This window comes from Aotus nancymaae, unplaced genomic scaffold, assembly GCF_030222135.1.
Source record: "Aotus nancymaae isolate 86718 unplaced genomic scaffold, 86718_ANA_hifiasm-v0.15.2.pri h1tg000077l, whole genome shotgun sequence".
In the NCBI taxonomy this organism is placed as follows: domain Eukaryota; kingdom Metazoa; phylum Chordata; class Mammalia; order Primates; family Aotidae; genus Aotus; species Aotus nancymaae.
In genome coordinates, this window is record NW_026988492.1 from 5,419,866 (window position 1) to 5,445,869 (window position 26,004).

Consider the following 26,004-nt stretch of genomic DNA (forward strand, 5'->3'; position numbering starts at 1 on the left):
AAAATAAATAAATAAATACATGAATAAAAAAAAATAAAAAGAATGTCATCATGCTCAACACATTGAGCATTGAGCAGATGTTGAGTTTTGACATTTGAGATTATCTTTTTTTTTTTTTTTTTTTTTTGAGATGGAGTCTCGCTGTGTTACCAGGCTGGAGTGCAGTGGCACAATCTCGGCATACTGCAGCCTCAGCCTCCCAAGTAGCTGGAACTACAGGCACATATCACCACGCCTGGCTAATTTTTTGTATTTTTTTTAGTAGAGATGGGATTTCATCATCTTAGCCAGGATGATCTCAATCTCTTGACCTCATGATCCATCCACTTCGGCCTCCCGAAGTGCTGGGATTATAGGCGTGAGCCACTGCACCTGACTGAGATTATCATGATGACTGGCATATGATCTTGAGATTATATATGGTTTCTCTCCTAATGTCTTTTTTCTCCTCCTAATGGCTTAATGTAGTGAACTGTAGATTCACTATAGATTTCCTCATGTCAAGTCATTCTTGAATTCACAGAATAAACCCTACTTAGTCAAGGTATATTAAAAAAATACGTTATTACATTTGTTGTGCTAATATTTTTATTACAATTTTAATCTCTCTATAAATAAATGGGATTGCTTTTAAAAACTTCAAATTGCAGGATATGTTGCATGAAAAGTGATAGTAATCCCCTACTCCTTCCCCGCCATGCCCCATTTGTACTCCCACATTGTTCCGAAGTTTTTGGCCTTTTTGAACAATTTAGGTTTTCTTTCTCTTTCCAGCATAATAACATAAAATTGTGCATGGTTTTCTGTCCATTTTGAATTGTCTTCTTTCTGATTCTATCTCTCTTTTTTTTTTTTGAGATGGAGTCTCACTCTTGTTGCCCAGGCTGGAGTGCAGTGGCACAATCTTGGCTCGCTGCAGCCTCCACCTTCTCAGTTCAAGCAGTTCTCCTGTCTCAGCCTCCCAAGTAGCTGGCACTATAGGAGTACACCACCACACCCAGTTAATTTTTGTATTTTTACTAGAGACAGGGTTTCACCATTTTGGCCGGGCTGATCTGGAACTCCTGACCTCAGGTTATCTGCCCACCTCGGCCTCCCAAAGTGCTAGGATTACAGGCGTGAGCCACTGCGCCTGATCCAAGATTCTGTCTCTTTTCTCTGTTCAAATATTGTTTGTATTTGTCCTGGTGTTCCTTACTCAGACTTGCCAGACCTTGTTAGTCTTTCCAGAGAATCAACTCATGGCTTTTTATCAAAATACTATTTTTAAGATTTAATTTTCTAATAAGAAAATTTTTGCTTCTAATCTATTTCTTATACTTGCTTTTATTATGTTATTTTTTGAGACAGAGTCTCCCCCGTGTTGCCCAGGCTGGAGTGCAATGGTGTGATCTCGGCTTACTGCAACCTCCGCCTCCCAGGTTCAAGGGATTCTCCTGCCTTAGCCTCCCAAGTAGCAGGGATTATAGGCGCCAGCCACCACACCTGGCTAATTTTTTGTATTTTTAGTAGAGACAGGGTTTCACCATGTTGGCCAGGTTGGTCTCGAACTCCTGACCTCACATGATCCATCCTCCTTGACCTCCCAAAGTGCTGGGATTACACATGTGAGCCACCAAGCCTGGCCTCTTTTATTATTTTTGAGTTGAATGCTTAGTTCAGTTATTTTAATTTTTTTTGAGACAGAGTCTTGCTCTGTCACCCAGTCTGGAGTGCAGTGGTGCAATCTCAGCTCACTGTAGCCTCAGACTCCTGGACTCAAGTGACCCTCCCACCTCAGCCTCCTGAGTTGCTGGGACTAGATATGCATGCCACTGTGCCCAGCTGGTTTTTGTATATTTTTAGTAGAGTCAGGGTTTTGTTATGTTGCCCAGGCTGGTCTCAAACTCCTGAGCTCAAGCGATCTTCCTGCCTCGGCCTCCAAAGGGATTACAGGTGTGAGCCACTGTGCCTAGCCAGTTGATATTTTCAGTGTTGGTTTCAAATAAGAGCATTTGAAGCTATGGTTTTTTTTTTTCATTTCAGATACTTTTAATAGTTTCAGTATGGTATCATTTTAATGCCAGTCTTCTAGTGAATAGACAGGATTGTTATTCTGAGAAACTGAGAGGTGCTGGGCCTTCATTACTTAAGTGTTCCTAGCTTTTCTTGCCCTTTAACATTGGTCTTTCATCCCCTTGGGTTTAAAATGTCTACTGTGTGGTGGTTCTGATCTCTTCTGGGGTGTGCTAGTACTTTCATTTTCCTAAAACAATGCTTTATACTCATTGCTTACAAAGTTTTAATTCTAGCCAACTTTTATTTTGCTAGTGGCATTCCTTAGAGCTTTTGAAAAATTTTAAACATTATGTAATTTATTTCTTTAACGAAATAGAGATGAGGTCTTGCTGTGTTCCTCAGGCTGGTCTCAAACTACTGGCCTCATGTGATCCTCCCGCCCCTAGGCCTCCCAAAGTACTAGGATTACAGGCATGAGCCACCACGCCCACTGGCCTCCTCAGTGCTTTTTAAAGAGTATTTTTTTAATCCACTTTTAAGACTGAACAAAAAAATATTGCGTATTTCTTTTTTCTTTTCATTTTTTTTTTTTTCTAGATGAAGTTTTGCTCTTGTTGCCCAGGCTGGAGTGCAATGGCGTGATCTTAGCTCACTGCAACCACTGCCTCCTGGGTTCCAGCGATTCTCCTGCTGCAGCCTTCCGAGTAGCTGGTATCACAGGTGCCCTCCACCACGCCTGGCTAATTTTGTATTTTTAGTAGAGATGGGGTTTCTCCATGTTGGTCGGGATGGTCTCCAACTCCCGGCCTCTAGTGATTCGCCCCCCTCGGCCTCCCAAAGTGCTGGGATTACAGGCGTGAGCCACTGCACCCGGCCTTGCATATTTCTAAGGTAGGTCTCCAAAGCCACCACATCTTTTGAAGTAAATGGTAACTCTTTTATATGACCTGTACGTTTTCTATCTTTTGTTGTTTTGTTTCGGCCAGCTAGATTGATGATCAGCTGAACACTCTCTTGAAGGAGTTCCAGCTCACAGAGGAGAACACTAAGCTCCGATATCTCACCTGTTCTCTTATTGAAGACATAGCAGCTGCTTATTTTCCGGACGGCATAGTCAGACCCTTTGGCTCCTCAGTGAATACTTTTGGGAAGTTAGGATGTGACTTGGACATGTTTTTGGATCTCAATGAAACCAGAAACCTCAGCACTCACAAGGTAAGTCTATTTCTTTTGACCACTGTAATCATTTAAAGTTAAGAAAGTAGAAAAGGAAAATCTTTGAACTTAATAAAATTATAACTGTTGATTTCTAAATTTATTAAACATTATGGTTAAAGAATAAGGTATATTTGTTATTGATTATTTGGAATTGTATACAGCTGAGATGGTAGGTCAAAAAAGAAAAAAGGAATTGTGAAGTCTTCATATTGTTCTATGTGATAATTTTTGTGAATATTCTGTACATATGCAATAAAATAGTTATTCTTTTCAAGGGTTCAGAAGCTTAGGTCAAAGTTGCCTGTTGTGTTATTCAAATTATTTATCTTAACTAATTTTTTCTTTTAAACCTTGTGATCTAGTTACTGAAATATTTTTACATCTCATGATTCTTGGTTTTGTTAACTTTTCTTTAAAATGCTTTTGATTTTTGTTTTATCCAAAAGCTATATTAGCTACATATAGGTATATGATTAGTATATTTACTTGTTGGATTGCTTTATTATTAGATTATATCTCTCATACATGCTGTTTTCATCTCTATAAATGCTTTCTTCTTAAGTTCTATTTTATTTGTTAATATGGCTGCTTGCTATTTGTCTCACATGTCTTCTGTTTATTTTCAGCCTTTCTATATGTTACTTTATTTTGGGCGTATCTCTTATAAACAGCAGTATGCTTTTACTCCAGTCTGTCAGTCTTTGAGTTCAATATGTTTATTGTTACTCTGATCATTCTTGGACTAATTTTTCCTGTTTTACTTTTTATTTCCTATTTTTTGTGCTTTTTCTTTGCTTTTTCCTCTGACTGAGGTGGAGTCTTGCTCTGTTGCCCAGGTTGGAATCCAGTGGTGCAATCTTTGCTCGCTGCAACTTCTGCCTCCCAAGTTCAAGTGATTCCCCTGCCTCAGCCTCCTGAGTAGCTGGGATTACAGGCACACGCTACCATGCCCAGCTGATTTTTGTATGTTTTTTAGTAGAGATGGGATTTCACTTCATTGGTCAGGCTGGTTTCAAACTCCTGACCTCAGGTGATCCACCCCCCTCAGCTTCTTACAGTGCTGGGATTACAGGCATGAGCTGTCGTGCCCAGTAGCTTTTCACTTTCTTTCTTCCTTTTATTGGATTACTCCTACTTTATTCCTGCACTTCCTCTTTATTCCTTTTTTTCTCTTACAAATTTGAATATTATTTCGTCCATTATGTTCTCTCTAGCATGCATGTCTAACAAGGTAAAGTTAACCAGTATCTCTTCCATCCTCCCAAATAATATAAGGAACGCTCTAATTTAATTACACTGTTGAAAAGGCTATGTGTTTTTGTTTTGTTTTGTTTTTTTGAGACAGTCTCTCTCTCTGTTGCCTAGGCTTGAGTGCAATGACATGATCTTGGCTCACTGCAACCTCTGCCTCCTGGGTTCAAGCAGTCCTCCTGCCTCAGCCTCACTTATAGCTGGGACTGCAGGCACGAACAACCATGCCTGGCGAATTTTTGTATTTTAGTAGAGATGGAGTTTCACCATATTGGTCAGGCTGGTCTAGAACTCCTGACCTCAGGTGGACCACTGTGCCCTGCACCCAGCCAAAGCTATGCTCCTGGGACTTCAGGCACATGCCACTATGCCCGGGTAAATTTTGTATTTTTAATAGAGATGGGCTTTCGCCATGTTGGCCAGGCTGGTCTTGAGCTCCTGACTTCAAGTGATGCACTCGCCTTGGCCTCCCAAAGTGCTGTAATTACAGGTGTGAGCCACTGCACTCAGCTCCCCCTTTTCTTAAATAATTCTAAATAAAAACAAGACTAAATCATAAAATAAAATTTATGTTTTTGGGGAAATGACACAAAACTTCCATGACAGCTGAAATTAAAATAGTTTTTTCTAGATTTTCTGCTGTGCGTGTGTGTGTGTGTATGTGCACACGCACTCGTCCTTGGTTAGTGCCCTATGTGTGTACTTGATGTATCTACTGTGCCAAGTGAAGAACTGAACATCGGCTTCTGAAATTTCTGCCTGAAAGTGACACTTAAAACCTCTGATCGCATTTCACTGGCCAAAGCAAATCACATGACTTTGCTTAACCTTAAAGGGACAAGAACGTGAGGTCTTCCGAATGCCAGGAAGGTAATGCAGAACGTTTAGTGAGCAGCTTCAATAACTACCACACTCCTGCTCGTGGTTCACAGTTTGCCAGTTTCCTGCACCCAGTTCCATTATTCAGACCTATTTTTTCTTGTCATTTTCATTTCCATTACATCAAATATTTTATTCTCTCATTTATAGTACTTAATTTAAAAAATCTCTATTGCCTTCCTCCTGAGTGATTCTAACCCTTCTGTATCTTCTGAGATTGAGTCCACCGTGACTCCTTCTGATGTAGTCTTAATACTGCTTTCTCAGTTGACCTCATTTTGCCATCATGAGATTTATTTGACCCCACATCTGTCTTTACTTTTGTTTGGATTCCTAGTCCTAATATAAATTGTGTGTGTTTGTATTTTAAAATAGAATGGACAGGGAAATAGGTTATGGAGGTAAATTATAACAAACTGGCTAAGAGTCTTGAAATTTTAATTTTTTAAAGGAAATTTATTTTTTAGTCCTTTTAATATAAAAATAAACAACAAATCAGTAGAGAAAATACCATGTTTATGGGGATTGTTTGCATACAGTAATGGATTTATTTAATCTATTTTTTTCTGATTATAAAGTGACAGATATAGAAATATATAACAGAAGTGTCTCTGATGGTCCTACTGCCTCCAGAGAGAACCCTATGAATAATTTAATATATTCTGGATTTTTTTCCTTTACATATAGAAATGCTTGGGAAAAAAAGAAAAGAAAGAAAAAGGAAAAAACTCCAGAACATAATCTTTACAGATGATAACTTTATCTATACAAATTGTAACTTGATTTTTTTCTTCATTGGTAGTGTCTTGGCGATTCAGTCTACTGTATTGTCCTCGGTGGCTGCAAAATACTGCACTGAATGAATGTATCGTAATTTATTTAATCAGTCATCTTTTTGTAGATAATGAGAGTGGTATCTTTTTTTCCCTTCTTTCAGTGAAAGTGCCAAATCCTAGGCACTAGACCACCAGGGAACTTTTCTCCTCTTTATTGCCGAATATATATTAGTTAATATTATTTGATTATACATAACAGAAATAACACAAACTAGCTTAAATAAAGAGGTAGAGGAGGCATCACAGAACACAGGGCCAGGAATATGGAGGAGTCTTAGGAAAGGACTAGAAGTAAGAAGTGTAAACCATCAAGAACCTGGGAAGTGGCTGGGCCTGGTGCTTCATGCCTGTATCACAGCACTGTGGGAGGCTGCGGCAGGTGGCAGAGTAATACCCTCCTTTTCTTTTGTGAGTCTCACTCTGTCACCCCAGGCTGGAGTACGGTGGCACAATCTCGACTCACTGCAACCTAGGCCTCCAGGGTTCAAGCAGTTCTCCTGCCTCAGCCTCCCAAATAGCTGGGGCCACAGCCACCATACCTGGCTAATTTTTTTTGTATTTTTAGTAGAGATTGGGTTTTACCATGTTGTCCAGGCTGGTCTCAAACTCCTGACCTCAAGTAATCTGCCCGCCTTGGCCTCTCAAAGTGTTGGGATTACGGGTGTGAGCTACCACACGCAGCCTATGATACCCTGTTTCAAAAGCAACAACAAAACAACCCAGGAAGTGTTCTGTTCCTGTCTACATATTTTTGCTTCATTTATTGCTTTCTCCCTGTCCTTAACTCCTTCCTCCCCAGCCCCAATGATTTTCTTTACTTTTTCATGCTTATATAGATATGCCTGCCCCAAAGCTTCCGAGTTAGATGTTTTAGCCACATGGTTGCCTCTGAACCTTAGTTCCGGTTCCCAGTAACCAGTTCCCAGTAGAGATCTCCAAATGAATGTGGGGTACACTCCTGCAGTGCTTAGATCAGCTGTCTTACCCAACCCATTCAGCTGGAAGGAAGGGGATAGATTTCCATGGTAAATAAGCATTGTTGGAACCTTGATCCCTTTAGGAGGAATGAATTCTAAAAGAGGGAAAAGTTGTTGATAGGGAACTTGATTAAGCTAGATAAAACTCCCAAAAGGTGTACAACCACATGATTAGTACTGTGGTGAATGAACATCTTTGGAAATTGGCTCATCTATGCAAATATTCCTTTGACATAATTTCTTTCTTTCTTTCTTTTTTTTTTTTAAAGGACATTGATAGTAGTTCTCAAGGAATAACATAATTTCTAACCATTTTAATAGCCAATGTACTATACAAGTTTCAGTAGATATGGACAGGTTCTACAAGAAGTATGTCCCTTGTTTACACTCCTGTCAACAGTATATACATGTTTTCCCATACCATTAGTTCTGGTCACCAACCTGTTTGTCTTTGTTGGGCTAAAAAATACAAAATCTCATTGCTCTTTTAATTTCTATTTAGTTTCTAGAAAATATGCACAACTTTTACTATGGTTTTTAGCCATTTTTATTCTGTCAATTTTTCTTTGTCTTTTTTGCCCATTTTTAGACTATGTTGGGTTCCCCCTTTCATTTGCATAAAACTGTCATAAATTACCGGTTTGTATGACATGTGTTATTTGCTTTGTTCTTTAGTAGTGATTATATGCTTTGCCTTAAGGTGGTTTTAATTTTTTATGCAATCTTATTACTTCTTTTGTGTCTTCTTTAAATTTGTGTTATGCTTACAGAATCCTTCCCTACTCTGATTGTAAAAGCATTAACTCTTTGTCTTGTAGTACTTTACTGATGTACTTTTTACATTTTAGTCTTTGATCTATGTTGAATTTACTTCAGTTTTTTTTTTTTTTTTGAGATGGAGTCTTGCTCTATCGCCCAGCTGGAGTGCAGTGGTGTGATCGCAACTTACTGCAACCTCCACCTTCTGGGTTCAAGAGATTCTCCTGCCTCTATTTTCAGTAGAGACAGGGTTTTACCATGTTGGCCAGGCTGGTCTCAAACTCCTGACTTCAAATGATCCGCCTGTTTCCGCCTCCCAAAGTGCTGGGATTGCAGGTGTGAGCCACAACGGTCAGCAAATTTAACTGAGTTTTAGTAATTTTTTTTTTTTTTTTTGAAATGGAGTCTCACTCTGTTGCCCAGGCCAGAGTACAGTAGCGTGATCTTGGCTCACCTCAATCTCTGCCTCCTGGGTTCAAGCGATTCTCCTGCCTCCAGCTCCCAAGTAGCTGGGATTACAGGCACTGGCCACCACGCCTGGCTAATTTTTTGTATTTTTATTAGAGATGGAGTTTCACCATGTTGGTCAGACTGACTTCAAACTCCTGACTCAAGTGATCCACCTGCCTTGGCCTCCCAAAGTGCTCTAGGAGTATAGGTGTGAGCCAGCACACCTGGTGAGTTTTACTATTTAACAAAGGATCTAGTTTATTTTTTTTGATGGCCACTTAACTCATTTGTTGAATAGGAATTTTCCCTTAGTAATTCGCAGGCTTAAATATTAAATATTAAATTGCTGTATACAAGCCTGTTTATACTGCCTGTTTTCTTCTACTGATACACTATTCTTGTGCCTGTACTTCCCCACTGCTGTGGGTTTATAGCATAGATTATAACGGCCAATTAGGAAAGGGCAAGTGTATGTTCACTGAATGTATAGAAGGAGTGGTTCTGTGCATAATATTACTTTATGATTCGTATTATACTGTAGTTCATAAGTTAATTACAAAAAGCAGTGATTGTTCAAGTTAGTGCTTTGTATTCCTCTATATTCTGGAGAAACAAAAGGCAACTGAGGACCTTTTAAGTTTGCTTTTGGCTGTGATTTCATGAAGAGTTTTGCCAGCAATGATTTAGAGCATCCTTTTACAAAAGTTTATTAAGAAATTGTTTTTTACCAAAAGCTCCTATTTAGAAATGTTTTTATTTTTCAGACCTCAGGAAATTTTCTGATGGAATTTCAAGTGAAAAATGTTCCTTCTGAAAGAATTGCAACTCAGAAGATCCTGTCTGTGATAGGAGAGTGCCTTGACAACTTTAGCCCTGGTTGTGTGGGTGTGCAAAAAATACTAAATGCTCGGTGTCCACTCGTGAGGTTCTCACACCAGGCCTCTGGATTTCAGTGTGATTTGACTACGAACAATAGGTACCATTTCTTAACGTTTATTGTTTTAAATATGAATATTCTAATGTATTAGCTTAGTTTTTCTCATACAGAAACAGTGGCTTTGGAATCTTAAACATGCTTGAACAATAATTTTTTAAAATTTCGAACACTTGGATTGGAAAGTAAGAAATCTTTTATATTATACTTGTTGATAATTTGGTGTTCCTAACTAGTGTTAGGATATTGTGTGAAAATGTACATATATCTAACCTCTAAGAAGAAATGTATTTCATTATTCTTGTGCAGCCTGCTAGTGTGTACATGAATTTCTGATGGCAGAAAAAGAAAAAAGTACAATTAAGAAAGATTCCTATTTATAGTATAAGTCTTCTAAGAATACTTAGAAAATAAAATAACCACTTGAATTTGACCTTTGAATTGCCTTTAGATATATAGTCAACTTTGTGTACTAAACAAACGTCCTCTTTACTTAGGTCCAAAAGTGGTCGGCAGAGCTTAAGACTGGATGGTTTTCGTTCGGCCTATGTGCATTGTATTATCCTAGTGATTTGTTTGCCAAAAACAAGTGGAGTGGGAATAAATACTTTTGTACTGATAACTTTTCCTGGATTCATAACAGGGAAAATTTATTTTATTATTATTTGAGACAGTCTTGCACTGTTGGCCAGGCTGGAGTGCAGTGTGGCTCATGATCTTGGCTCACTGCAACCTCCACTTCCCAGGTTCAAGCTATTTTTGTGCCTTAGCCTCCCAAGTAGCTGGATTATAGGTGCGTGCCATCATGCTGGGTGAATTTTTGTATTTTTAGTAGAGATGTGATTTCACCCTGCTGGCCAGGCTGATCTCGAACTCCTCTCCATCCATCTTCGCCTCCCAGAGTTCTGGGATTACTGGCGTGAGCCACTGAGCCTGGCCCACAGTAGGGAAAAATTTCTTAATTGAGAAGTTTATTTCTTAAATTCTCATTGCATGAGTTCAATTTCGCTATAGTTATTTGTTAGATAAATAATCATTACTGAAAATGGATTCAGAAAATCAAGGCTAGAGCAGTTTTGATTAAACTCGTGTTCACCAACAAGCCAATCCTAAGTACTTGTGGATTTCTCTCAAGTCAAACTTATGGAGTAAAGTCTGTGATTCCTTGTCAAATTTTAATATAAAAAATAAAGATACATACTGTACTTTTTATCATCATTATATTTTTTATAGTATGTAAAACAGGACAAAATGACATTTATCTTTGTATTTCTGTTATCTTCTTTATATCAGATACCTTATGCTTTTTCATATTTATTTTTAGCTTAATTTAGCTTCATTTTCATAAAACAATCACCATGAATTTCTAAGTTGCTGTTTCTTCTTTATTTTTTTTGAGGCATAGTCTTGCTCAGTCACATAGACTGGAGTACAGTGGCAGGATCTCAGCTCACTGCAATGCAACCTCCGCCTACCGGGTTCAAGCAATTCCCACCTCAGCCTCCCGAGTAGCTGGGATTACAGGCACACTCGATCATGCCTGGCTAAGTTTAGTATTTTTGTAGAGACGGGGTTTCACCATGTTGGCCAGACTGGTCTTGAACTCCTGACCTCAGATGATCCGCCCACCTCGGCCTGCCAAAGTGCTGGGATTACAAGTGTGAGCCACCACACCTGGTCTTGTTTCTTCTGTTCTTTTTACTTTTTAAATGTAAATGCCATTTTAGAGACAGTTTTAACCTGATGCTGTTAAATTATTTTTTGTGCCCTCTGTTGGTTCTTTGAGAAATCGTAAGACACGTTTTGATCAGTAGGAACTTAATATTTTTAATTTAATTTAATTCTATTTTTACTTTTTTAGAGACAGCTTCTCACTCTGTTGCCCAGGCTGAAGTGCAGTGGTGTGATCATAGCTCACTGCAGCCCAAACTCTTGGGCTCAAACAGTCCTCCTTTCTCAGCCTCCTGAGTAGCTGGGATTACAGATGCATGCCACCACACCTATCTTTTTTAAATTAAATTTTTAAATTTTTGTTTTTATTTTATATATACGTTTTTTATTTTTATAGAGACAGGGTCTTACTGTGTTACCCAGGGTGGTCTCGAACTCCTAGGCTCAAGCTATCCTCCTGTCTTGGCCTCCTAAAGTGGTGGGACTACAGGAGTGAGCCACCATGCCCAGCCAACAAACACCTCTCTGTCTTTATCCATTTTATGTATATATATATATATGTATGTATGCACGTATATGTATATGTAGATGTATATGTATATATAGTTGGAGATGACATCTTACTCTGTTGCCAAGACTGGAGTGCAGTGGCTCAATTTTGGCACACTGCAGCCTCGACCTCCCTGGGCTCAGGTGATTCTCCCACCTCAGCCTCCCAAGTAGCTGAGCCTAAGGTGTGTGACACCACACTCAGCTAACTTCTGTATTTTTTGTAGAGACAAGGTCTCGTCATGTTTCCCAGGCTGGTCTTGAACTCCTCAGCTCAAGCTGTCTGCCCGCTTCAGCTTCCTAAAGTGTGTGAAATCACAGGCGTGAGCTACTGTGCCCGGCCATTTATTAATAATTATAAAGAGCTTTGTGTGTTTTACTTATTATTTAAAATCATGTTTAGAAACTTTGATTTAAAAATTCTAAGTTCTAGAACATTTTCTTTCTTTTCTTTTGGAGATAGGGTCTTGCTCTGTTGCCCAGGCTGGAGTACAATAACGTGATCTCGGCTTACTGCAGCCTCCGCCTCCTGGGTTCAAGTGATTCTCCTGCCTCAGCCCCACAAGTAGCTAGGATTGCAGGCATGTGTCACCACGCCCAGCTAATTTTTTTATTTTTAGTAGAGATGGGGTTTTACCATGTTGGCCAGGCTGGTCTTGTCTCCTGACCTCAGGTGATCCACCCGCCTTGACCTCCGAAAGTGCTGGGATTACAGGTGTGAGTACCACGCCCGGCCCTAGATCTACATTTTCTTTTTTTTTTTTTTTTCCGTTCTGTCACCAGGCTGGAGTACAGTGACTCGATCTCAGCTCAGTGCAACCTCTGCCTCCTGGGTTCAAGCAATTCTTGTGCCTCAGCCTCTTGAGTAGCTGGAATTACAGCCGCACACCACCGTGCCTGGCTAATTTATTGTATTTTTAGTAGAGAAAGAGTTTCACCATGTTGGCCAAGCTGGTCTTGAACTGCTGGTCTTGAACTCCTGGTCTCAAGTAATCCGCCTGCCTCAGCCTCCCAAAGTACTGGGATTACAGGTTTGAGCCACCATGCCCAGCCTACATTTTAATTATCAATTTTAAGAGGATTAAGAGGATGTTTTAATGGGAATGAATGTATTTGCTATTCAGCCATTAATACTAAATTTTATATTGCAAATTTATAATGCTTTTGATTACCTATTATGATGTTCTGAATATATTCAGATACAGTAGGATGTTTAGATATGTTTCCTGGCATATGTTTAATTTTACCCTTGGTTTATAATTTGGGGATTTGAAAATTTTTCTGTTTTTATTTTTTGAAGGATTGCCTTGACAAGTTCTGAACTCCTTTACATATATGGTGCCCTAGACTCAAGAGTGAGAGCCTTGGTGTTCACTGTACGATACTGGGCTCGAGCACATTCACTAACAAGCAGTATTCCTGGTGCATGGATTACAAATTTCTCCCTTACAATGATGGTCATCTTTTTTCTCCAGACAAGATCACCCCCTATTCTTCCAACACTGGATTCCTTACAAACCCTAGCAGGTAAGACTAGAAGGAAAAACTTCTCCATTTTCTTTTTCTGATGTTATGAGCAAATATAATTACCATGTGTTACCAAAGCCCCGTCTGTTTTTTCTCTTAGTCACAAAATTTGTCTTGACTTTTAAAGCCTTGCGAATCTAAACTTTTTATCATTATTATTATTATTATTATTATTATTTAAAGCCTACCGGAGTCATGAGAGCAGATAATTTGGGAGGCTAGGGCCTTTAGGATTTTTGAGAGTTCTGTTTTCTTTGAATCAGTTGGCAAGGTTGTTTACCACAGTCATGAGATAGCTGGAGCTTCTCCCCCAGTTGACCAAGTCTAGAATGACCTTTTTCAGATGCAACTTCTTCAGATACAACTTTTGATTGGATCACAGTCTCAGAGATGACTTTCAAATCTGAACCTGTGTTTAGACTTGGATTAGAGATACTAAAACTGTTTGATGATGTTTCAAAGATTCTAAATGTGTTTTTAATTAAAAGTTTATAAGCAGTCTTAGGTGCATTATTTTAAATTTGGCATACTATTTAGTTTGTTATTATGAATGATTTTATAAATGCCTCCCAGGTTCAAGTGATTCTTATGTCTCAGCCTTGCTGAGACCTGCTGGAGAAGTTACATTATAAAATCTTGCAGCTGTAAATGCTAAAAGGAAGCTAATTAAGGGGCACATACATTGAAAATGCATACTCTGTCTTCTACCCATCTTATATAATTGCTGCCTGGTAATTCGATTAAATTCGTTCTTGAATCTTCCTGTTTAAAATAACCTTAAAAGGGATTATTCCGTATAGAATAGACCTCAAACTATTTCCATAGCTTGGTGTTTAAAATCTTTAGCTCTCTAGACACAGCCCGGTTTTCCAGCCTCTTCTCTGCTTCTCTTTATGTGTTCCACATTCCAGCCAGTGCTGTGATTACTCTTGGAACGTTTCATCGTAGCTCTTTGTTCACACTGTTTTTCTGCCTGGAGTCTGCTTTTTTCCCTCAGATTAAATTATTTCTTCCATGCTACCGTCCCTTATTATCCACTTTAGAAGTGATCTCTTCCTATAAGTGTTTGATGTAGTTTGAAATTGACCTTAAAAAAAGCTCAATTTGTGTTTACAACTAATCACGACCAGTTACAAATGTCTTTGTTCCTTCTCCACTCCCACTGCTTCATTTGACTAGCCTAAAAAAAGAAAGAAAATCTAGATTTGATAGGTTAATGGAAAATGGGAAGTTTTCAGTGGGGTAGAGTGGTGATCATGTATCTCACTTTTGAAATTAAAATGGCAATATGCATATCTGAGCTCATTTCAGCCCTTAGTGTCATTCATTCAGTATTTACTGATTACTTCCTATGCGTCAGGTGTTATTGGAGGAGTGGGGATATGAACAGTGTCCTCAGGTAACTCACAATCTGGTGGAGAGGTAGGGCATACATAAGATATGGGCAGATCTTCACCACTAAACTACCTGCTGTGTGCACTGATGCTTACTGCTACTCTCATAGAAACCATTGTGGGGAAAAATCATGGAACTTTCAGAAACTAAGAAACAGGAGGTGTAAAAAAGAGGAGAAAGTCGAAATTGGGTTAGGCTACTCCTAAGCATCTTGATTGCCTCCTTCGGTCTTAAAAGTCCTGCCACCCCTGCCCATGTCAGGCCCCTGTTGTCCTCTGCCTGGGAAAGTTTATACTGTCTTTCTCCCTATCTCCATTTTGGTTCCCACCAATCCATTCTTAGTTAACAGAGTGATTTGTAAAAATACTTATGATAGTATTATTCTCTTTTTCAGTCCTTCAGTAACTTTCTATTATCTTTTTTAAAAATGTCTAAGTTTTAAAAAATTTTGTTTATTATTTATTTTGAGAAAGGGCCTTGCTCTGTTGCTCAGGCTGGAGTGCAGTGGCACAATCTCAGCTTACTATAGCCTCGACCTCCTGGGCTCAAGTAATTTTCCCACTTCAGCCTCCTGAGTAGTAGCTAGGACTACAGGCAGGCACCACCACACCTGGCTAATTTTTTTATTTTTTGTTGAAACGGAGTCTTGCTGTGTTTCCTATACTGGTCTTGAACTGGGCTCAAGGGATCCTCTCACCTTGGTCTTCCAAAGTGTTGGGATTACAGGCGTGAGCCACTGTGCTCTGCCTTATAGGCAGCCTGGAGTGCAGTGGTGCAGTCTTGGCTCACTGCAACCTCTGCCTCCCAGGCTTAAGTGATTCTCCCACCTCAGCCTGCTGAGTAGCTGGGATATACAGGCTTGTGCCACTACTCACTCAGCTAATTTAAAAAAAAAAATTTTGTGGAGATGGGGTCTCACTGTATTGCCCAGGCTGGTCTCAAATTCCTAGGCTCAAGTGTTCCTTCTCGGCCTCCCACAGTGCTGGGATTATAGGCATGAACCACTGTGCCTAGCTTCCACTAATTATTTTAGGAAAAGAATATGATATGTGCACAAATTTTAAATGACCTGTTGAGTTTTTAGTCCAAATCTACTTTAAAATAAATTTAAATGTGTTCACATTCTTACTGCATCAAAACAAGCAAAACTAGCTTGGAATTCTTTAATATTTCACTTGAAACATCAAATTTGACTGTTTTTAAATTCTTGTGCTAGTTTTTAAATACAGTAAGATAATTTTTCAGACTAGTTTTTGCAGTTGCTGCTTGGCATATAGCACATTGTAGGTGCGAATTGCCAATAAATGCCCAGCAAAGTTTGAAACGCTTTTTGCTTTCCGTCACCTGTGGTTTTTGAAGTTGCTATAAAATAATTTGTCTTAGATTAATGTATGTTAAAAATGTGGTGAAGATCATTTTGAGGAGAATTTATCAACATTTTCCTCCTCCTTTTTCTTTTTTTCAAAATCCATGGTTTTTATACTTTCTAATTTTTACCAGTAGTTCAACATTGGTGGGCATTAAACCTAAGGAAGAAAACGATTTTAAACTGTGACACAATAAAAAACCCATCTTGAGTACTCTGCATTTAATCATCTAAGTGACTTGAATCTTCTGTACAAATCATTTCATTTCTTCTAAGCTGTACCTCTCATTTGATGTACAAATAAAGGATTAATTTGTTCTTTTTTAAAAGAAAAAAATACTTTGCTTCCTTGCTTATTTATTAATAGAAGACAGCATGAATTTCTAGAATATCTTCCAGAACTTCTAGGAGTTTGTAAACTACTGTTTAGAACCTAAGCTAAGATAAAGACCAAACTTTTTCGCATTGTGTGCAGGGCCCTTTATCAGCCTCCTTTTCATCCTGTTCTCTTAAATTGATTCCTGTGTACCAGTTGTAAGCTTGAGCCACTCCTGATCTCCTTGATGAGCCTCAGATGTTTTATGCTTTTTTTCATTGCTCCATGCTTTTGCCTGAAATGGCTTTCTCCCTGCTCCCTCTTTTCAATGGAGAACCTCCTCAAGATTAAGCCAGAGAAGACAGACAAACCCAGTACAGGATCTCATTTGTTAGGTCTTTTCTTGCCGTGCTCTCTGCTTCCCAGTGGGTAGTGCTTTGTTGGTTTCCAAGCCCTTGGTACACATCTGTATTGTAACAACTGTTAGATTGTTGTAGTTCTTTTATCTACCTACCTCAATGTGATCAAGCTTTTCTAAGAAGGGCTGGCTGTCTTTGCTTCATCTCTGCATCTTCTATTCCTGGCATAGTGTTGAGTTCATAGCAGGAGTTCACTATATAGATTTCAAATAATTGGATGAACATTTTAAAGTTGAGGGCTGTTTGTACTGAGCAAGATGGACCATGATGTTAGCTTTCATATTTGGTTCCTCTTGAATTGTTGTGTTTCTTTGTGTTTTCTATAATCTCCACTACTTTCTCTCATATGTCTTTTATTTTCTTGTGTTTTCCATGCTTTCTGGCTTTGCAGCTTTTGTTACATTTACTTCTGTGCTTAGTGCTTTAATGGAAGATTCATTCCTGAAAAAAGACACAGCAGCTAAAAGAGCATTAATATATGTGACTGGCACTGCGTCACAAAAAAACATAAACTGTTAATCATTTGACATAGTAAAACATGTGCCCAGGTTCCTAAAAAATGGATCTAAGTAGAAATACACACACACACACACACACACACACACACACACACACACACACACATTGTATATAGCTCTTTCAGCATACTATAAATTGTATAGAACACATAAAATGTGCTGTTTAAAATATGTTAGAATGTAGAATAATTTTTGAGAAATTATATAAGTAACCAGGTCTTGACAAAAAAAATAACAAAAACCACAAAAATGGGAGACAGAAATGTACAGGAGTCTTATTTATCTTTCTGGTGATTATAGGCATTTAAAATCAAATATAAGGACTGGGTGCAGTGGCTCACGCCTGTAATCCCAGCATTTTGGGAGGCCGAGGCAGGCAGATCACTTGAGGTCAGGAGTTCAAGACCAGCCTGGCCAACATAGTGAAACCCCGTCTCTACTAAAAATACAAAAATTAGCCGGACATAGTGGTGCTCGCCTGTAATCCCAGCCACTCAGGAGAGTGAGGCAGGAGAATTGCTTGAACCTGGGAGGCGGTTGCAGTGAGTTGAGATTGTGCCGCTGCACTCCAGCCTGGGTGATAGAGCCAGACTCCATCTCAAAAAATTTTTTAAAAATAAAAATAAAAAAATATCAGCAGTCATTCAGATTATTGATTATACGCCTGCTATATGCTAGATGCTTGTTGGGGGCAGATAGGTGGTGGGGAGGTGGGCAATAATGAATAGGAGAGTGACCTTTGTAGTTCCAGACTTGGGCACAGAGTGGACAGCGTGCCGACAGTCAGAGTGCAGTCAGATAAGTGCACATGGTGAGTGGAGCAAAAAGGATGGAGAACCAGTTTGGAATTACGAAATGCTTCTAGATAGGAAGTAGCCATTGATGAGATTTCTGAAGAGTAGGAATTTGCTCTTGAAAACAGCTTATTATCTATCGTAGATAGCATGGGCCATGGATTTCATGGTGGTTGTGTATTTATCAATAATTAGGAAAATGAATACATCTAAAGATATAAATACTAGTAGGAAAGGTGAATGCCTGAGTCTAATGTGCTGTTACTGAGTCTGTGTTTCTGAATTACCGAATTCCAGTTACTCTAGAGTGCTACATTTTAGAAATTACCTGAAGCTTTTTCAGTTAGCATTCAGTTTGTGTCATGAATGAAAATGGTAAGAATGGAATTTGGAGATGTAAATTAATTATTGACTTAGAGATAGTGCCAAAATTTAGTTTGGTGGATGATGGGGGAACTCTGTACATTTTCATCTATTACTAGAAAACTAATACCTCAAAAATTGATTAGGAATCATTGGGTTGTTGATAGGCAATAATTCTAGTATGCTAAATTAAATGTTAATTTCACTGTGGCATAACTAGTCTCAAATCTTTTTTTAAAATTTAACTCCATTAAAAGAAGATAAAAAGATTTGAGATTAGTTATACCATAGTGAAATTAACATCAAGTCAGACAAGAAATCATAGAGTAAATCATTATTAAATCATAATTATTCAATCGTTTATAAAATCTATGATTTAAATAAAGAATAGAGTAGAAATTTATTTAAATTTGTTTGTTTTGTTTTTTGAGACTCCTCGCTCTGTTGTCCAGTCTGGAGTACAGTGGCCTGATCTCAGCTCATTGCAACCTCCATCCCCTGGGTTCAAGCAATTCTCATGCCTCAGCCTCCCCAGTAGCTTGGATTACAGGCATATGCTACCATGCCCAGCTAATGTTTGTATTTTTAGTAGAGATGGGTTTCACCATGTTGGCCAGGCTGGTCTCCAACTTCTGACCTCAAGTGATCCACCTGCCTCGGCCTCCCAAAGTGTTGGGATTACAGGTATGAGCTACCGTGCCCAGCCTTAAATTTATTTCAATTATAGGTTTTTATTATGAGGTAAGGAATATCTTTGAAATATGTGAAATAGGCCAGACGTAGTGGCTTTCACCTGTAGTCCCAGCACTTTGGAAAGATGAGTTGGCCAGATCACCTGAGGTCAGGAGTTTGAGACCAGTCTGGCCAACATGGTGAAACCCTGTTTCAATTAAAAATACAAAAATGAGTCAGATGGTGGTGACATGTACCGGTAATGCCAGCTACCCGAGAGGCTGAGGCAGGAGAATTGCTGGAACCTGGGAGGCGGAGGCTACAGTGAGCAGAGATCATGCCACTGCACTCCAGCCTGGACAACAGAGTGAGACTCTGTCTCGGGGGGGGAAAAAAAGAAATATTTTTCATTTGTGTTTAAGATGCAGAAGATAAATGTATAATAGAAGGCAACAACTGCACATTTGTTCGTGACTTGAATAGAATTAAACCTTCAGAGAACACAGAAACATTAGGTAAGTGTTTTTCTTTTCACTTGATCCTTTTTGGATTGAAATAGGCTTTCCTCTGATTGTCCTTATTTTATTTTCTTACAGAATTACTACTGAAGGAATTTTTTGAATATTTTGGCAATTTTGCTTTCAATAAAAATTCCATAAATATTCGACAGGTAAGTAATGTTTTATTATTTAGTTATTAGAATCTGGTCTTCCACTGTACTAATATTTAATTAACTGTTTTCAAAACACTCTAATAAATGTTATTTTCTTTCTTTTCCATGGTAATGGGTAGTAACCAGGAGGTTGATGTCCAGAGAAGTTGCATGACTTGACTAAGATCAGTCATCGTGTTATGCTAAGAGCAAAAGCCGGCTCTTCAGCATCTGCCTTTGTCGTTATGCCATGGGACTTCTGTCCTCACTTAGTGCTAATGCTGTTTGCCTCGCAATGTGGAATACATTCCAGAAAGTTTTCTGAGAAATATAATTTACGTACAGTTGTTTTTAAACTGGATTTATGTCTATGGAATAAATTTAAGTCCCAAAGATAGATTTCAGTGATTCCCTCAATTTGAGCCCTCAGGATTTAGGTTTTTTTTTTTTTTTTTTAGAGCAAATGAACTTATGATTTGGATTTCTCTAAGCAGCTGAGATGAAAGATATTTTTTATTTTAAAAAAGAAAATCAGTCAGGCAGAAGCCTAGACAAACTTTGTTTACAAGTGGGAGATAACTTGGGATAGTCCTCTGTTTGGGTTTATTCTGTTTAGCATTTGGCTACTTGGTTACAAAACTTACCAGATTGGCTTCATAAAACACAAACCCAGATATTCTTTCTCCTTATTTCTTCACCTCTCCTTTTCTCATTCTTCCCTCGTATCCTTCTCATGGACTCTTTGTCAAAATAAAAGATTGGAGAGAGGAGAGAGAAAGCATTCAGAAAGCGCTGCAAATGCAATCTAGAAGGAAAAGGTCATCAAGCATACAAAATTCTTCACCCTTTTTGTACTCCAGAGTTCAGAGGTGCCAACCATGAAATAAGTTAGGGAATAAACAGTTGCTGCTCACATTGGGGAATTCTGACTGTTGGCTTTGTAATACTAATTAATAATTATGGTATCATTTGAAAGAGGAAAAGATACATAGACTAATGGCTTATGTTGGTCACATGATTCATAGCTTTAGCGTATCTTTTTTTTTTTTTGAGACATTCTCACTCTATTGCCCAGGCTGGAGTGCAATGGCATGATGTTGGCTCACTGAAATCTCTGCCCCCCGGGTTCAAGTGATTCTCCTGCCTCAGCCTCCCAAGTAGCTGGAACTGTAGGCATGCGCCACCACACCTGGCTTTTTTGTATTTTTAGTAAAGACAGAGTTTGTTGGTCAGGGTGGTCTTGACTCCTGACCTCAAGTGATCCACCTGCCTCAGCCTCCCAAAATGCTTGGACTACAGGCGTCTTTTGCGTCTTTTGCGTCTTTTTATGAGATACTGTCTTATGTGGCAAGGCCCTGTTGTATTGTTAGATCTATAGGAATATAATGGAAACTTTCTACTGTTTTAAATAAATAATGAATAATCCTTTGTTTCTTCTCTTTTTTCCTCATCTCATACTTGGGAAACATTAATATATTTAATGTAAGGTTTCTAATTTGGTGTGTTTCTGTTTCTACCATAATAGGTATGTTTTTAGCAAGTCTCAGAAATAAACACATCTTCATCTTCCTTCTGCCGTTTTTAATCATTTTTTCCCCTTTCATGCTCCACCTTGTTAGGTAAAATTACATTATTTTAAAAATACTTCTGTTGGTTGACTTAGCCCGGATACCTCTTACCTGAGCAGTGACATAATCGTAAGCCCTTCATATACTTACTCACTTTTTCTTCTGTGTAATCATCTATAGGGAAGGGAGCAAAACAAACCTGATTCTTCTCCTCTGTACATTCAGAATCCATTTGAAACTTCTCTCAACATAAGCAAAAATGTAAGTCAAAGCCAGCTGCAAAAATTTGTAGATTTGGCCCAAGAAAGTACCTGGATTTTACAACAGGAAGATCTAGATGGACCTTCCATATCAGGCAGTCAGCCTTGGGGCCTGGTAGCCCTGCTGCTACCATCTGGAGCAAACAGAAAATCCGTTGGCAAGAAGAAAAGCAGAAAGCCTGCAAATGAAAGGATCAAAGTCTTGTTAGAATCCATAAAAAATAACAGAACAGAAAATTTCACAGATACCAATGGGAAAAGAAAAATTAGTACTCAAACATAATGGCTGCTATGTTGTGTAAAGAACTGGTCTTACCCTATCAAATCATCTGTGGACTACTTGGAAAAACTGGTTTGAAACTTTCACAGATCTCAACTTTCATCTGATGTCACTTTTCGTGATCTTCTCATTGGCTCCCTTTACCTGGTCTAAAGTTCTGGGATGTTTTCAGTCTGGTACTCAGTGGCACTTTATTACAACATCAGCTGTGGAGTGTGACAGTGCATTCCTGTAGTCCCAGCTGCTCCGGAGGCTGAGGCAGGAGGATCTCTTGAGCCCAGGATTTTGAATCCATCGTGGACAACGTAGCAAGATTCCATCTCTAAAAAAATGAAAATAAACTAGCCACAAGGAACGGTAAAAGATTATTGTAATGTGCTTTAACTAAATAGATAAACTATACTAAACAAATACTAAAACCCAGTTTTAGGATGAAACCATTGTTGATATCCACATCAGTCCCTGTTTAGAAGACATTTAAAACGACTTTTAATTATGTATAATATGCTGGCAATGAATACATTAGTCAAAATTTGGTAGTGCTCTTGAATATGTATATTTGTATTTTTCAAGCAAAGTTCTCTTATTTACATATACATTAAAATGGGTTGGTACTGATATCAAAAAATGTTTATGTTTTTAGAACAGACACTTCAGTTACTGCATTCTTAGGTACTCCAAGCCAAATATGACATCAGTAGATTGGATTTTTAAAATATTGTTTGATTTTTCTGTTTTCAAAAATAAAACCCTGTTTCTAACTACAATGTGATATTCCCAGTATTCCTTCACATCTCTTTTGAGAACTCCCCTCTTCGCATAGAAAATAGACATACTTGTTTCTCAGTATCTGCAGAGAATTGATTCCAGGATGATCTCATGGTACACCCGAGTCTGCACACACTCAACCCCCTCAGTCAGTCCTGTGGAGCCCGTGCATGGGAGAATTCTACCTAGCGCATAAGCAGATTTTGCATCCTGTGAATCCTGTATTTTCAATCCAAGTTTGGTTGGAAAAAATCTGTGAGTAAATGGACTTGGTGCAGTTCAAACCCATGTTGTTCAAGGGTCATCTGTGTATTGAAATGTAATTTCCATTACATTCTCTGTGGAGTAACTTTTTTCTTTTCTTTTTTTTTTGAGACAGAGTTTTGCCCTTGTCACCCCAGGCTGGAGTACAATGAATGTCACAATCTCAGCTCTCTGCAACCTCTACCTCCTGGGTTCAAGCCATTCTCCTGACTCAGCCTCCCAAGTAGCTGGGATTACAGGTGCCCGCCACCATGCCTGGCTGATTTTTGTATGTTAGTGTTAGTAGAGATGGAGTTTCATCATGTTGGCCAGGCTGGTCTCGAACTACTGACCTCAAGTGATCCACCCGCCTTGGCCTCCCAAAGTGCTGGGATTACAGGAGTGAGCCACTGCACCTGACCTATAATGACCTTTTTATTTTCTGAGATGATGGGTCTTACTGTCACCCAGGCTGGAATGCAGTGGAGTGATCTTGGCTCATTGAAACCTCTGCCTCCCCAGTTCAGATGATTCTCCTGCCTCAGCCTCCCAAGTAGCTGGGACTACAGGCCCGTGCCACCACACCCAGCTAATTTTTATATTTTTAGTAGAGACAGAGTTTCGCCATGTTGGCCAGGCTGGTCACGAACTCCTGACCTCAGGTAATCCACCTGCCTAGGCCTCCCAAAGTGCTGAGATTACAGGTGTGAGCCATCACACCTGGCCACAAAGACCTTTTAATACACAGTTTTAAAGTTTATTTAACTAAATAAAGACTATAGACAAATATATTTTCTCATAACTTTATTGTACCCCAGATTTTAAAAATATTTTTATTACATGATAATGATCACTAGCAATTATTTGTCATTGCCATTTCTTAATTAAAAATAAGTGCAATGATAAGGAAAACTTTTTTCAAGTTTTTTTTTTCTTTTATAACTATTACTAGGCTTTCATTCAGTAACTTTCACCTACAATGAGTTTTATTAAATATGTGAAAGTAATTTTGATATGAGACTACCCAGATCAAGTTGATTTCAGCTATAGCCCACTAGTATAATTTCTGGAGCTATTGCCCATCTTTAGTAAATGAGAGAATTGGCCAGAGACTTTCTAGGAAGTAACAATTAGGCTGAGACATTATAGGAAAACAGTGTGTAATTATCTCATTCACCAAGCCTTCAGTTACCATAAAGGAGAAGGGAAAGAAAGTTGAAATGACTTTCTTCCTGCTGTCATTTCCTACTGGCCTCTTTCTTTTGCTTTAGTCAGGTGTAGAGCCCTAGTCAGGTGACTTACACTGTAGTCAGATGAGAGCAGAATTAGATTGTTCCACCTCATTTCATGCTCCTAGAATTTCCTTGGCCTTCCAACTACAGCCATATTCAGCTCCTTAGAGCCTGATGGTGCCATGGTGGGGAAATGCTTTATTTGCCTGTGTAAATAAGCAAACGCTGAATATCTGCAGCAAAGCCAGAAGGGGCAACCAACCAGATGCATCTCGTTGAAGTAGCAACTCCACTTTCCAGAGTTTGACATTCAGTTGGTGAGTAGCTGTCGTGTGTTTGGAGAATTGGAGGTCCAGATTGGCTAGGATGTAGTTTTTAATGTGATACTCAGAAGTTAAGGTTGAGCAAGATGGGGAAGAACTGCCAGTTGCAAGTTAAGGAGGTTGAGTATATCTTCACTGGTAAATCATGGATGGTTTTTTTATTTTGTTTTTTTGAGATGGAGTCACGCTCTGTTGCCCAGGCTGGAGTGCCATGGTGCCATCTCAACTCACTGCAACCTCCATCTCCCAGGTTCAAGCAATTCTCAGGCCTCAGCCTCCCATGTAGCTTTATAGGCGCACACCACCTCACCCGGCTAATTTGTATATTTCTAATAGAGATGGGGTTTTGCCATGTAGGCCAGGCTGGCTTTAACTCCTGACCTCAGGTAATCTGCCTGCCTTAGCTTCCCAAAATGCTGGGATTACACGCGTGAGCCATTGTGCCCAGCCCATGGATGGTTTTCATGCAAAGGGATAATAAAATAGCAATGCTTTCAGATGATTAATCTGTTGATACCTGGTAGTTTTAGATCATGGTTCCCTTTTTTATTTTTTATTTTTTTGAGACAGGGTCTCGCTTTGTTGCCTAGACTGGGCTGGACTGCAGTGGCACAATCTCAGCCTCGCTGCAACCTCCACCTCCCAGGCTCAAGCAATCCTTTCACCTCAGCCTCTTGGGCAGCTGGGACTACAAGTGTGTACCACCACTCCCAGCTAATTTTTGTATTTTTTTTGTTGAGATAGGGTTTCACCAAGTTGCTCAGGCTGCTCTCGAACTCCAGGACTCAAGCAATCTGCTTACTTCAGCCTCCCAAAGTGCTGGGATTACAGGTGTGAGCCACCATCCCCCACCATGATTCCTTTCTTTAAAAAATAACAAATTTCAGTACTATAGGTTTTATCATTCACTTAGAAAAAAATTGGCTATTAAATTTTTCACAAAAGGCCAGGAGGTAACTGGCTTTCATAGGCTTCAGAAGAGTCTTTCTGCTTAGTGTTTAATTAGAAAGTAAATCTTCAGTAGTTAAAGCTATCAGCGGGAAGTAACAACTCATGGCTTACATATGATTGTATGTAAAGCCTTATTAATGATAAATTCTTTACAGTATATGCTTGGAAAGGAATGAAAACATGAACAGAAATCACTTTTCATTTTGGTATGAGGTTGGAAACTTATTTTAAATACTTGAAAGGCTTATTTGGCTTTCCACAATGAACTGAATTACTTGTGGATACAGATTTCAAAGAATATAAACATTATAGCGTTCCTCTGGAATTCCCATGTAGCAACTCCCAGAAAGTGTCTGCTGTAGATAGAATCTTTAATCTGTAGTATCTATGATACAGGATATATAAAATCACCACAAATGATTAAAAAATGCACTTGATATTTTCAGTGTGGTTGCTCGTGTTTTATGTTATCTGTGCATGTGTGTGTATCCACTCCTTTCAGTACTCAGTGGAATCAAAGCGAGATTAAAGGCATTATTCATGTTTCTAAGATGAATATATTGCAACAATATGTAGCAAAGTTTCTAAGCTTCTGGAATGTGGTGCTAAGACATATTTTAAAGAGAATACTAAAAAGGTCTAACTTGGCCAGACGCAGTGGCTCACGCCTGTAATCCCAGCACTTTGGGAGGCTGAAGCAGGTGGATCACTTGAGGTCAGGAGTTCGAGACCAGCCTGGCCAATGTGGCAAAACCCTGTTTCTACTAAAAATACAAAAATTAGCTGGATGTGGTGGCAGGCACCTATAATCCCAGCTACTTGGGAGCCTGAGGCA

General features: G+C 39.0%; 1 protein-coding gene across 12 annotated transcripts in view; it reads left to right on the forward strand.

Annotated features, from left to right (window-relative positions):
• Positions 1 to 26,004, forward strand: part of MTPAP (mitochondrial poly(A) polymerase) — a 119,185-nt gene that overhangs the window by 8,723 nt on the left and 84,458 nt on the right. For 8 of the 12 annotated variants that reach the window (XM_064368527.1, XM_064368530.1, XM_064368528.1 and 5 more), the window contains exons 4-8: positions 2,989 to 3,213; positions 9,133 to 9,344; positions 12,823 to 13,049; positions 19,315 to 19,407; positions 19,489 to 19,562. In XM_064368527.1, the coding sequence (XP_064224597.1) occupies positions 2,989 to 3,213; positions 9,133 to 9,344; positions 12,823 to 13,049; positions 19,315 to 19,407; positions 19,489 to 19,562 (831 nt within the window). Of the gene's footprint in view, positions 1 to 2,988; positions 3,214 to 9,132; positions 9,345 to 12,822; positions 13,050 to 19,314; positions 19,408 to 19,488; positions 19,563 to 20,301; positions 21,114 to 21,292; positions 22,420 to 26,004 lie in introns of those variants that run through there. The other 4 variants (XM_021665182.2, XM_021665184.2, XM_021665183.2 and 1 more) reach the window with 3 other exon arrangements.